Genomic DNA, 13,915 nt, shown 5'->3' on the forward strand with positions numbered 1-13,915 from the left:
ATCTGGTACTAATTACTTGTTGTTGTTTGTTATTTCACAGAATTGAAATGATTCAAACTGTGCATGATGATAGAAGGAGTGGTTATGCAATATCTTGAGACCTTTGCACAGTGTCCCAAAGCATTGACTGGGAAGACACGTTTAGTAATGATCTGATATTAGATTAATAGGATTAACAAATGTAGGTTATTCCAGAAATTAATTATTAATTTGATGATGAATGCAACTAATTTCTCAATAGCTTGTTTTGGACAAGTTTCCTTTAAAATAAAGACACGGTCAAACTTTTGTTCATAGTGTGTTCTGCACGATCAGCCTTCATCATGGCTTTCAATGCGCTGTGTATTTGGAAAGGGCTAATTTTAGTTTCTTTCCTCTTCCTTTCTGTCCATGGACAAGCCTCAGGGCCGTAAGTACCTTTAAATGATAACTGTTTAGTAATATCTACATATAAATATTTCGTTAACCTAAAGCGATCTTTTTTGTAAATGTTGCACTTGAATAGGATCCTTAAAATGCTGAAAGTTTTCTCAACTATACAATGCAAAAATAATAATACTATATTCCCAAACATGGGAACTGCTTAAACTGAAGTGCAGGAAGTTCTAGAATATGTATTGGAATACAAAAGCGGTAGAACTGTGGACAAGCAAATCTCTTTATGCTATGATATCTCTCATCAGGTCTTTCATGGTGACGTTTCCTGCAGTCATCGAGTCGGGATCTGAAGCTAAATTGTGTGCAAGTCTTCTCAAACCCAATGAAAGCCTTGCCATGAACATTTATCTGGTTGATGGTGATCAGAGCACTTTAATGCTGCAGGAGAAAGCTGAGGAAGAGTTTCACCGATGCTTCAACATTCAGGTTAGCCAGCAGGAAATGTGCATTCACACATCATTTAACATTTTAGTCAAGATTTAAAATAACATATCACCCAACAGACACCTCTGGTAGAAGCAGAATCAGTGCAGGCAGTGAAAGTGGAACTTCAGGGGAAGAACTTCAAGATGACTGAAGTGAGAAAAGTCGTGTTCAGACGTTACAACCATTTGACTTTAATCCAGACTGATAAACCCATCTATATTCCAGGACAGACAGGTGAGCTGTTCATTTTATAAGATTTGAAGTTCAGGGAATAGTGAGGCTGTTTAGTTTGTTTCACACTGCTGATGGTGTTTTAATGGGATGTCATTAGTGAAAGAGCATTAGCACTGTGCGGCACAATAGATATAGCCCACAGTAGCCACACCCCAAACCACTGGGCTGTTTCATTCTGCTTGGTTTTATTTGCATCTGATAGTACTAAGTGTATCTTTCATTGTCAAATATATTACAAAAACTGTTTTATAAATGTACTCCTTAAATGAACAACTACTCTATATTGAAACTTTAAAATATGTGGTCTGCTCACATGTTTACTTGTTCTACATATGAGATATTTTGGAAATGACATTGTTTTCTAGTTATACTATGTAATCTATCTGGTATTTATGGAGCAAGTACATTTAATTTAGTCAGTGTTTCTTTATTCAAATTGAATTCATTCATTTTCAAATTAGATTCAAATTCAGTTTTCTTCCCACATTTCTTAGTTCCTCTAATTTTGCACTGCATCTCAGAAATGAAAAGTTGCGAAGTTTGTAATCTTATGTTATAACATATCACTCATTTCACAGTGCATTTCAGAGTTGTCACCATGGATAGAAATTTCGTACCCTTTGATCAGAAGGTATGTATCTACCTATATTTAAAAATAAATAAATAATAATAATAATAATAATAATATACATATATATGTACCCTGCAATAAATATTTTATTTGCAATGGATAAAAAAAGTAATAATAATGATTTTTATGTTTGTTTGTATGTTTTTAGTACAGTACAGTCGTGCTGGAGGTAAGCACATGGTACCCATCTTTTACAGCCACTGGTGTCACACACAACAAAAAATTTATGGAATTTGCATTTCACATGTTTGTTGTACTTGCAGTTATTAAATATTCAGTGATTATAGATTATTAATAATGGTCAGCCTCTACAGTAGATTAATAAAGCTGAGCTATATCAACACTGTGTTCTTTGGGATCAAACAGGACAATCAGAATAACAGGATTGGTCAGTGGAAAGATGTTTCCTCAACAAGGTGGATATTGCAGCTTTCTCATGAGTTGAACCCAGAGGCCCGCCAAGGCATTTATAAACTAAAGGCTTATATTGGTGAACGGGCGATCACACATTATTTTGAGGTGAAGAAGTATGGTAAGTGACAATTTCATGGAACATTTTTGCAACGTAAAATCTTACCCATAACCTTTTTAATTGATTCCATGGTTTTGCTTTCCAGTTTTACCAAAGTTTGAAATGACCATGAAAGCTCCAAAAGAAATAACGTTTGGTGATAGTGAGATGAATATGGAGGTTTGTGGAAAGTAAGTGAAGGTTTTTTCTGTTTTACTGCATTAAAATTCTAAAATACTATAAACAAAACATTAATTTTTTTATTATATATTATTTACTTTATAGATACACATTTGGTAAACCAGTGGCTGGGAAAGCAAGAGTGGAAATTTGTCGGGAACATTTGAGATACATTTCTCAAACAGACTTGATTTCACCATGTTTGGTTGAAACTACTGAGGTGTGTGACTGCATTATTTTATTTTAAATATATGAAACATTTTCATCATAGTCTTTGTATTGGATGTTTTCAATGGATATTTTTGTACTCTATCTGCAGATGAATGCAATGGGTTGTGCCCCCTTTACTTTGGACACATCAATCTTTTTTAATTCTAAAAATGAGAGATTTCTAAAAGAACAACTTACTTTAAAAGTGAATGTAACAGAAGAAGGAACAGGTAAGAACTTCGAAAAACTACATTTACGTTAATATTAATTTTAACAGTCATATTAAACAGTTATATTTAATTGTTTGTTTGTTTTATCAGAAAACACCATGGATAAATCTGAAACTATAATTCTGACATATGAATTTGGTAAAGCTATGTTTAGTGAGCTACCCAAAAGTTATGAACATGGGTCCGTTATACAGGGAAAGGTATGTTTTATTTCTTTTTACATTAATAGTGAGTTGTATTGAAATACAGTCTGATTAAAAAAAAAATGTTTTCCTGTTGAACAGATCAAAATTGTGAATTTAAAAGGAGCACCTCTTCAAAACAAAGCCGTTTATCTTTTGGAGGGTAAACTGTGGTCCTCAAAACTGCTCCTAAATCTCACTACAGACAGTGATGGACTGGCCAGTTTCTCTCTTAATACATCTAGTCTTTCTGAAAGTGATATTAAACTAATGGTATGATAATATTCGTGCACCCAGTGTTTGATCAACTGATGTCTTTGGTAATTGAAAATAACTCGACATTCTTTGTTATTCAGGCAAGTGCATATCCAAAGTTCCAATATCAAAGCTTTAAAACACCATACTTCTCTACAGAAGAAAAAACAATTCAGCTTCTCCGACCCGACACTCTATACACGCCAACATTAAGTGAACTGATTATAGAAGATATTGAGCAACCATTAAAGTGTGCTGCTGAGTTTACAGTGACCATCAAGTATTATTTTGTTGGAGAGACTGTTCAAGACTTCAAAACTGACATCGTCTATATAGTGAGTACAATTGCTGCATGTCCACAGGCTATCTACAGTATTACAATCATGCTTTCCTCTGAGATTTTCAGTTTGTCATTGGAGTGTCATCTGTCTCTTTCAGGTCTTGTCCAGAGGAGTGATCGTTCATCATGGATATGAGAAGGTTGAAGTCAAGTCTTCTAATGGAGCAGCAAATGGCAGAGTATCATTCAAACTGTCTGTTGGTGCAGATCTAGCTCCTGCTGTGCAGATTCTGGCCTACTGTGTTCTGCCCAGTGAAAATGTTGTTGCTGGTAGCAGAGATTTCATGACTGAGAATTGTTTAAAAAACGAGGTACACAAAAGGTTCTGAGATAATTTAGATATCACTGTCTTTAAACCTCATTTTAACACAACAAAATTTTCATCACAGCAACACTAAAATGACTGGCTCTGTTGTTGTCGTCACAGGTTTCTCTGCAGTTTTCTCCTGCTAGAGCAGTTCCTGGTGAGAAAAACACTCTCCATCTCTCAGCTCAGCCTGGTTCACTGTGCGGCCTCAGTGCTGTAGATCAGGGCATCCAGATCCTGAAGCCAGGAAAACGTCTAGATGCTGAAAAGGTTTAATTGTATACCTCACATGGCTAAAATGATGGCCAATGTTAAAAAGCTGTCTACATTACAAAAGATGAATATTTCCAATAACATGTTTTTAGTAGTTTAATAATTGGTAAATGTTTTTTTTTTTTTTTATCTCATCACAGATCTTTAACCTGCTGCCAGTGCGGTCAGTTTCTGGTTATCCTTACAATGCCGTGGATACACCGGAGTGCCTGGAAGTTAGACCTCGTCGTGCTGTGTCACTAGACCGTGTTTATGACAGCTTGTTGGTAACAAACTGCTCATTAAATTGTTGACGTTACTTATAAAGAGAAGAAAGTAGGATATAATTAAAAAAAAGATAAACATAGTATTACACCATTCTCAAGAAATGTAAATTTTAATTTACTTTGTTTTTCAATTTCCATTCAGTTTCATTTCATGTCATTTATTGCTGTTTGACAGAATGTGGGATTGAAAATGGCAACAAATTTGCATGTGAGACAACCCGATTGTCTGACACTCTATGGTGTAACTTATCGAAGAGGTTTTCACTTGGGTACGTCTACTTGAAATTTGTAATATGATTAATGTTTTGTTGTTCCATATAGGCCTAAATTGGAGAAAATGTTTAAGGGATCCCAAAATCATTTCAGCGGAATATCACTTTGCTGTTGTTGAAATTTTATTGTTAGCAGCTGATGTCTGAAATGGATTCAGATGCATAAACAAACAACAGGTTTTGTAGATGAATAAATGCATAAATAGAGACTGATGGGGGAATTTACTAGAATCAGTTCAAACCTGCTTTTTGCACACGTGCATTAGTAATTTATTTGAATTTTCAGAAAGGAAGAATTCTGTAAAGGAAAGTTCTGCTCGACCACCTCTGGAGACAGTTCGTACCTTTTTCCCAGAAACATGGATTTGGCAGCTCACTGAAGTGGGGTATGTAAATGCCATAAAGACCATATATTCAAGGATATACTTAACAAACTTTGTAAGTGGCACATTACGAGGAAAGATAGGATAAGATAAGACTTTATTTTATACCCAAGGGAAATTTACATTACAGTAGCATAGACAATAAAACACACACACACACACACACACACAAAATAGAATGAAGAAGAAGAAAAACCTAACTTAATCATACTAAAGTCCATATATAAAAATGACGATGACGACTGAATATACAAAATAAACATCATAAATACTGCCATTCACCGAAAAGTACTGTACTTCTAAGTAAAAATAAATAAATTTTCTGAACATGGATAAATAACTGGGTAAAACAGGTCTTATTAGAGTGTCAGAACCCAGGCTCAGTGCTAAGATATGCTGAACTCATCTCTGGTAGCGCTGAGTTATCAGTTTGATACACCTTTCAGGAGACGTCAGCAAAGAAAGTTGCTGATGCAACTACATAAGCAGAAATTTCACAAAAATTCCATAGTACATTGAATGCCACCAAAGTTAATCAATCTCATGAACAGTTGAAGGTGACTTTGGCCCCTCCTGTAAAAAACTCTAATGTTATATGACCAGTCCAATTTATTGTTTTTGTTAACACCCAGATACTTGTACACGCCTACCATCTCAATGTCCAGCCCCCGGAAATTTACTCTGCATTTTACTGTACTGTGCTGCACAACAGGGACTCTGGATCAGCTCAGGTTCCTGTGACGGTTCCTGACACCATCACCTCTTGGGAGACGGAGGCCTTCTGTCTGTCCTCCAAAGGTCTGGGTCTGGCTCCTCCTGCTCAGCTGACAGTTTTCCAGCCCTTCTTCCTGGAGCTCTCTCTGCCTTACTCCATCATCCGTGGGGAGATCTTTGAGCTGAAGGCCACTGTCTTCAGCTATCTGTCCAAGTGCATCATGGTGAGACTTCAGACTTAGTTTTATTCAATCATATCAAATCTGCCACTAATCATGTGTGTTTGATTGACAGGTTAAAGTGACTCCAGCTCCTTCCTCAGACTACACTCTCAAAGCCTCCTCTGATGAACAGTATTCATCCTGTCTGTGTGCTAATGGAAGAAAAACCTTTAAATGGATCCTCACTCCTTCTGTTCTTGGTGAGTTTTCCAGTCTGAATCATTGTTTCTCAGTGTTTGTGGATGTTTGTATCTTCACGTACATGCCTTGTGTTGTAGGAGTCTTGAATATTACAGTCAGTGCAGAGGCTGAGTCGTCCCAGACTGTGTGTGACAATGAGATTGTGAGCGTGCCAGAGAGAGGACGCATTGACACAGTCACACAAAGTCTGCTTGTACAGGTCAGCACACTTCAAACAGCTCTCAGACGTCATTTCTTCATGATCCTAATGCTGCTTATGTCAGTATGATGTGTTGATGTTACTGTTTTATGCTGCAGGCTGAAGGAACTGAGAAGACCGAGACCTACAGCTGGTTACTGTGTCCAAAGGGTTTGTCTGCAGAAAACATTTAGCATTATAGTGTTTCTCTGCTGATCACTGATGTGTTTCTGTCTCTCTGGTTCATAGGTGACAGTCTCACAGAGGAAGTGGATCTGAATCTTCCTAAAGATGTGATAAAGGGATCAGCAAGATCCTCTGTTTCAGTCATTGGTAACATTTACATACACAAGCAGAAATTATATGTTTGTGTTTGGGTTTTTAAAATGTAATCAGTTTCATTGGTGTTTGGTTTTTAGGGGACATACTGGGTCGTGCACTGACAAATCTTCACGGATTACTAAAGATGCCGTACGGCTGTGGAGAACAAAACATGGCTATTCTTTCTCCCAATATTTACATTCTGCAGTATCTGGAAAACACAGAGCAGCTCACTTCAGCCATCAGAGAGAGAGCCACTGGCTTCCTTAAGAGTGGTGAGAGAAATTAGTCAGGTCAAGAAAATACTGAGAAATGAACTCACAATACATTAGATTTCAGAAAAACTTGATGAACCCAAACATTTAATCGCTGTCAAACTCAACAGGATATCAGAGACAACTGAACTACAGACATTACAGTGGTGGATTCAGCACATTTGGACACGGAGATGAGAATGCATGGTAAAAAGGGTTTGCTCTTATTTTTATCAAAGCAAATAAGTTCATTTAAATTAATAAACCCAGGCATCCTGTATAAAATATTATATAGTCTGTCTTCTCTTCTTCTTTTTTAAATTGAGTTGATTTTGAGTTATCATTTGAGTTACAATACAGCAGTGGTTCCCAACCTTTTTCAACTCGCGGCCCACACAACCAAACACATATGTTTGCGCGGCCCACTTCAAAAAAATTAACTGACCCCGCTATTGTTGGGTTAATAACTTAGTACTCAGAAGCTAGATTTTAGACTATATTTATTGAATAAACTAGGGCTGTGCGATATGGACAAAAAAAAAAAAAAACTATCGCGATTTTTTTGATCAATTTTGCAATTGTGCTTTTACAGTCATAAATGCATTCAGGATTAATTTGAAACATATTTCCAAAAGAAAACCAATCAGAGCTTTATCAAAAAGTTGTAAAGTCTCTACAACAGACATAAGTCAAAATTATCACTATAGTGAAGATGTAAAAAAATGTATAGACTTGTGGCAAAAAAATAAAATAAAAAAAAAATCCTGTATACAGGGACTTTTTTTTTCTTTTTTGCCATGCATTGTTCATAGAGCTCATTAATTGTAGCGGTGCCTCAGGTGTTTGCAGTGTGTATACAGTATGTGTATGCGGTCAGCAGTGAGAGCGCATAAATATAACGCGAAAGCACATTAAAATAATGCACGAGTGCGAATCTCTCTGTTCGCAGCAGATTTCCTTTGCTCTGTCACAAAACCGGTCGTGCTTGCTCAGATACACGCTGCTTTGCGAGGAGAGTGTGTGCACACTTAAAACGTGTCTCCTCTCACTTAAACTGCATCCTGTTCACTAACAAATTCACTCTATGCTCATGTGTTAGACATGAATTATTTTCGCACGTTTTTATTTCTAGCCTTTTACCGCAGTGAGAACGCTCTGATCCGTCAACATTGGCTCAGAAAAAAAGGCTCATCACAGACAGTGTGTGAACCTGGAGTTAGGCATATGCGCACGCTCAAATCGTGATTTTAGGACGTTTTCTTTTAATCGCACAGCCCTAGAATGGACTGGAAATGAACAGAAAATAATTGGCGGCCCACCTGCAATACCACCGCGGCCCACAGGTTGAAAACCACTGCAATACAGGAACTAATAATTAAATTAATACACCACCAGGTTGACTGCTTTTGTCCTGAGGTCTTTTGGAAAAGCGCAGAAATACATATTTATTGATCCACAAATTATTCAGAGTGCAAAGAAATGGTTAATAAGCAGACGGGATTCAGACGGCTGTTTTATCCAACAGGGAAGACTGTTCAACAACAGAATGAAGGTGTGCTATGTGTTTCTCATTGTTTGCTGTGATCAGTACACACCAAGTCTGGTAATAAATGTAAAAATGGTCTTCATTTCTATTTCTCCTCTATTCCAGGGTGGAGTGAATGATAATGTGACCATGACGGCCTACATTACTGCATCACTACTTGAACTAGAAACTCCAGTCACAGTAAGTTCATCTACATGAAACACAGTAGGCTATAAACTCAGAAAAATTAAGCTCACAGTGGCTGTTTCTCTGTTTCTTTCAGGATCCTGTCGTCACTAGAGGTTTGTCATGTTGTAAGTCCGTCATTGAGGATGTCAAAAACACTTACACCACTGCTCTGCTCGCCTACACCTTCAGTCTGGCTAAAGACACAGACACTCGACAGCAGCTTTTCAAGAAACTAAACGAAACTGCTATTTCAGACGGTAAGAGATTTGTTTTCAATTACTTTCTGTTGTTTTCAACGACTATACTTGTTTTGTTTTTTTAAATGCCTTTGTCCATGTGTCCTAAAGGGTCTCATCTCCACTGGTCTCAGTCTGCTTCTGCTGATGACTCTGATTCTCTGGCAGTGGAGATCAGCTCATATGTGCTGCTAGCTGTTCTCTCTGCTGATTCACTCACTACAGCTGATCTGGGCTTTGCTAACAGGATTGTCAGCTGGCTTGTGAAGCAGCAGAATGCCTATGGAGGATTCTCCTCCACACAGGTGACTCAGACTACTCAAAATCAAACACTTGATTGCTGAATAATGGGTAAAAGACACATTACTGAACACATTTATTTCTCAGGACACAGTGGTGGCTCTTCAGGCTCTGTCTTTGTATGCTACCAAAGTGTTCAGCTCTGACGGCTCCAGCACAGTGACTGTACAGTCAGCAGCAGACACTCACCACTTTGATGTCAATCAGGAAAATAAGTTACTGTACCAGGAGAAGCAGCTGCAGGACGTCCCAGCCAAATACAGCATTGAAGTGAATGGCTCAGCCTGTGTGTCTGTGCAGGTCTGTAGAGCGTTCAGCTTTGCTCACTTTCTCTCTTTCTTCTCTTAGCTTTTGTGGTTATTGTGCTGTGAAATGGTTTTTGTTCATGTTGACTCTCTCAGGTCGCTCAGTTCTACAACATTCCCACTCCTACTGAAGCTAAAACACTGAGCATTGATGCTAAGATTGAGGAAGATTGCAAGAAAACCTTTGGAAAATACCTACTGTTAAATTTAACTGTGACGTAAGACCAGTTACTTTATGCTGTGAAAAAGTATTATGGTTATGGCTATATTTTATTCAACATTAACTCTGATGGTTCGTATTTTCCCTTTTCCAGATACAACGGTCAACAGACAAAATCTAACATGGTCATTGTGGAAATTAAACTCTTATCAGGATTCACAGCTGACACATCATTGGTGCGTTTGACTGTAAAATGATTCATTTTTAGATTTGCTGTACTGATTCACTGTACAGCAAATCTAATGATGGAATATATTGTCTGGTTCAGTTCTGGGTATGTGACAAATAATACATTTCTTATTTTCTTTTTTTAAATCACCTAGCTTGAACTTCAACGCCTTCCGCCAACATCACTTGTGGAGCGGCTTGATTCTAAGGATGATCATGTCATTGTGTATCTGAAAGAGGTGAGAATAGAGACACATTCATATAATAATTTCAGTGATTCATTCACATTTGATCTACTGTTAAATCTTAAATTTCCATGATCCTGTTTAACATCCTGCAGGTTCAACAAAATATTCCAGTAAATCTCCAGATACAACTGAAACAGATTCTTCCAGTAAAGAATCTCAAACCAGCTGCGATTAAAGTCTATGATTACTACCAAACAAGTAAGATTTGATGTGCCATTTCATCTGTTATTATTATGCGATTGCTATTAAGATAATTTCTCTGTATCAATATTTCCCGCAGGTGACCAGTCACAGACCGAGTACTCATCCCAGTGTGAATGAAGTGTCATGCTTCACTTCTGCAGTTGGATGAAAAAGTTAAATTCTCACTAAACGTTTAATGTTTCACTGTTTTTTCCAGTGTTGATTATACTTTTACAGAATTTTTTTTCTTATTATACTTTTTTTTTCTTATTGTAAAAAAAATACATGCAAATACTAGTACTCTCTTGTCAGCAAAATAACTAGTGTACTTTTCCTTAACATCATTGACAAAAAGACCCAGAAATAAAGATTTAAAAATACATTGATTATCTTATATGTATGTGGACATTTCTCACATTTTATTTGCACAGATTAAGTTAAGATGTATGAATTATCAGCATCCCTCCTCCACCCCATCTCCTTACTTCGAGTTCACTTAATAAATAGACGGGGAAGGGGGGTTACTCTAGGTTCAGTTTCCGAAAACGTACAACGGTCTTGTGCAGTCTGGTTTGTCTTTCACAAAACCCCTCACTTATTTGAGAAAAAAATTGCAATGCAATAATACCCCCCAAAAAAATAAAATAAAACTCTATTAAGTAGACCACTACTACATTCAACATGACAAACTATTAACAAATATCAACACAGTTTCAAGTGTCTCACAAATGCCTTTTTGGTTCAAATAGGAAAAAGAAAAAATAGTTCACAAATTGTCTCGCCAAAAAGGCTACAAAAAAGCAACGAAATTAGTCCAAGTCACAAGATCAGCAGTAATTCCAACAGTTTAATAAATAAAGTTCCCACAGTCAATAAGGGAAAAAATACATAAAAAACATTTCCCCGATCAAAAAACAGTCAAAAGTCAAGTCATGAGTCATCAGAACTGGCCTAGTAGTGTACTCACGACACTAAAATTTTTAAATTGTTAGTTTTGTAGTTTTTCATATGTATCATTACATTAGTAAGCTCCAAGCCAGTACCTGCATTTAAAGTTGCAATCGGACAAAGGATGCAGCGAACCAGTGTAACCTAGCCTCAGTCTTGGCTAAGCCTGAGGTACATCAAATATATTATATATCAAATTTAAAAGAGATTTAAAAACAAATATCAATATCTTAAACTGAATCCTAAAATGGACAGGTAACCAGTGAAGAGAGGCAAGAAAGGGGGTGAAAAGCAGTACCCTCAATACAAACACATTGTTCCAAGCGTAAAATCAAGGTCTTATGGTCTACAGTATCAAATGCAGCCGTGAGGTCTAGTAGAATTAAAATCGCACAGTCCTCTGGGTCAGTAGCAAGTAACAAGTCATTAAAAACTTTCAACAGTGCAGTTTCTGTACCATTTAAAGATCTAAAACCAGACTGAAACACTATGTGTATACAGAGATCTAGAAATGAATTCAATTGTCCAAATACAACCTTCTCCAGTAGTTTGGAAAGAAACTGACGTTTTGATATAGGTCTAAATTGAGCAAGAACTGATGAATCCAAATTAGATTTCTTCAGCTCATACTGATTAAAAAGAGCAGAGAACTCTTAGTAACTCTTAAGTAGAAATGGATAAAAAAAAGTAGATGGGAGAGAAATATTAGCTCTAACAACCTCAATCTTAAAAAACCTAAAGCAGTTTGGTCAAGACCAGTTGTTTTTAAATGTGCTATATAAATAAATTTGTATTGTAGTGTATTATGTAGAAGCTGACTTTACTGAAAGATGAACAGTCTAATTAGTGGAAGAAGAGGAAATGCCTTGAGACGTCTACATCTACATCTAAATTATATTTTACTAGTCTCTGTTGTCTCATTAAATTTAGTATGTAACGAATATTCTTCTGGGAAATGTATTGGAGTAAAAGTGTAGGTGACATGGCAGGAAAAATGGGTTCTTACTCGTAACAAAAGTCAGTCAAAAAGTCAGTAACAAATGTGAGTTTAATCAAAACACAAAATTACAAAATCCAGTTGGTTCTTATATCCTATGACATTGCATTTTAACTTAACATGAAATTCCTTTAACTTAAACGTTTAAACACAAGTTTTATCCACAAATGACAGCAAGACGGTAAAAAAAAACGGTTTCTCCCTTATTTCCCTGATCGCACCTATTCAACCTCGTTTAACAGCAAGTGCGTGGCCGTTAAAGAAACAGAACCGGAACTATTCATCAAAAACATAAGAAAATAATAATGAAACATATACATAGAAAATACCAAAATTGCCTCTAAAAGAAAATTACAGAAGTTATACTTTACGTCATTACTTGCAAATCAAAACTCTAAGCAAACTGTTATAAAACATTACTGACGTTAAATTCAGTCTTACAAAAAGTATCGATTATAATTAGGAAATGTTGTATAGAGTAAAAGTAAAAGTTTGGTGAAGTATATAAAACTCAAGTAACGTACAGCTACATACTCCAAAAAAATACTTAAATGGTTAGTTCACCCGGATAGCAAATTTATGTAATTAATATCTTACCCTGATGTTGTTTCAAACCCGTAAGACCTCCGTTTATCTTTGGAACACAGTTTAAGATATTTTAGATTTAGTCCGAGAGCTCTCAGTCCCAGTCAGAGGGTCAGTTAGAATTTTTTGAAGCATCAAAAATACATTTTGGTCCAAAAATAGCAAAAACAACGACTTTATTCAGCATTATCTTCTCTTCCGTGTCTGTTGTGAGAAAGACAAGTCAAGATTGTTTGTGAAGAAGTCTTTCCAGTCAAGATTGTTTGTGTCTGGGAGCTCCATGGGACGATAGTAGGTTATCACGATCTGGAACAGCATCACAAGGGTTTCCCCCTTGAGGGAGTTGGCACAAATGCCCTCGTGAAGGTGATGGGGTCTGGGCTCACCTGAGCCACGGAAATAAACATTGCCTGTTCCTCCATTTTAGGCACGGCGGATAAGCGGGATAAACAAGACTTCTTAAAAAGCTAAACATTAACGCGGGGAAAGGGAATGCCACTTACTGTTGGGTCTGCTGTTCTGCCATGGTTCAAGATGTGGGACAATACTTTGGAGTTTACCCTCCCCTCAGACTGTACTCCAAATATGCATAACCCTTACTCCATTTATTATATTGTGTGTGCACTTGTGAAACTCTTTAACTGTACAGTAGCAGTGGAGGACTATAATTATGTTGCAGAACTAAAAAAAAATCAGCGGAAAGTGGCATTTCATTACTGCCCACACAAGGAAATTGAATATTCAAGCTGTTTATCCATTTTCTACCCCTGAACATAAAAAAAATATAATAAAAAACAGTAAAATCTTGTTTTAATTTATTTCTGAAAAGAACTTGTAGTTGCTCTCCCACTCAATTTGAGTGGGTGTAATTATCAGTTGTTACAGCCCACTATTTGTCTACACAGTTAAAGGTCAGTGGCTGTGGATTTCTAAGTAGACGAGGGGTCTCCGAACTTGGCCCAGGAGGGCCAACATCCTGCAAAG

The 13,915-nt window shown here is 36.7% G+C and overlaps 1 protein-coding gene across 1 annotated transcript; it reads left to right on the forward strand.

Moving 5' to 3' along the window:
• Positions 1–256: 256 nt before the first annotated feature.
• Positions 257–10,790, forward strand: LOC113115116 (alpha-2-macroglobulin). The gene is made up of 34 exons (XM_026282416.1): positions 257–409; positions 684–864; positions 942–1,098; positions 1,677–1,729; positions 1,878–1,898; positions 2,096–2,261; positions 2,347–2,431; positions 2,526–2,640; positions 2,740–2,860; positions 2,951–3,060; positions 3,145–3,315; positions 3,399–3,632; positions 3,736–3,948; positions 4,065–4,214; positions 4,358–4,483; positions 4,659–4,752; positions 5,042–5,141; positions 5,851–6,076; positions 6,147–6,273; positions 6,352–6,473; positions 6,572–6,623; positions 6,702–6,785; positions 6,872–7,048; positions 7,159–7,234; positions 8,423–8,579; positions 8,679–8,753; positions 8,836–8,998; positions 9,089–9,282; positions 9,365–9,577; positions 9,679–9,800; positions 9,897–9,978; positions 10,126–10,209; positions 10,311–10,416; positions 10,499–10,790. Exons 1-34 carry the CDS (start codon positions 324–326, stop codon positions 10,537–10,539), a joined length of 4,284 nt encoding a protein of 1,427 aa, XP_026138201.1. The 5' UTR covers positions 257–323; the 3' UTR covers positions 10,540–10,790.
• Positions 10,791–13,915: the final 3,125 nt, after the last annotated feature.

This window comes from Carassius auratus, chromosome 15 (genome assembly GCF_003368295.1).
Source record: "Carassius auratus strain Wakin chromosome 15, ASM336829v1, whole genome shotgun sequence".
In the NCBI taxonomy this organism is placed as follows: Eukaryota; Metazoa; Chordata; class Actinopteri; order Cypriniformes; family Cyprinidae; genus Carassius; species Carassius auratus.

What these genes read in the sequence shown, in the direction of transcription:
- LOC113115116 (XM_026282416.1), top strand. Translation starts at nt 324, where the DNA reads ATGGCTTTCAATGCGCTGTGTATTTGGAAAGGGCTAATTTTAGTTTCT. An exon ending in TGTAACAGAAGAAGGAACAG is followed by an intron (nt 2,861 to 2,950) that starts GTAAGAACTTCG and finishes TTGTTTTATCAG; the next exon opens with AAAACACCATGGATAAATCT. An exon ending in ATCCTCTGTTTCAGTCATTG is followed by an intron (nt 6,786 to 6,871) that starts GTAACATTTACA and finishes TTTGGTTTTTAG; the next exon opens with GGGACATACTGGGTCGTGCA.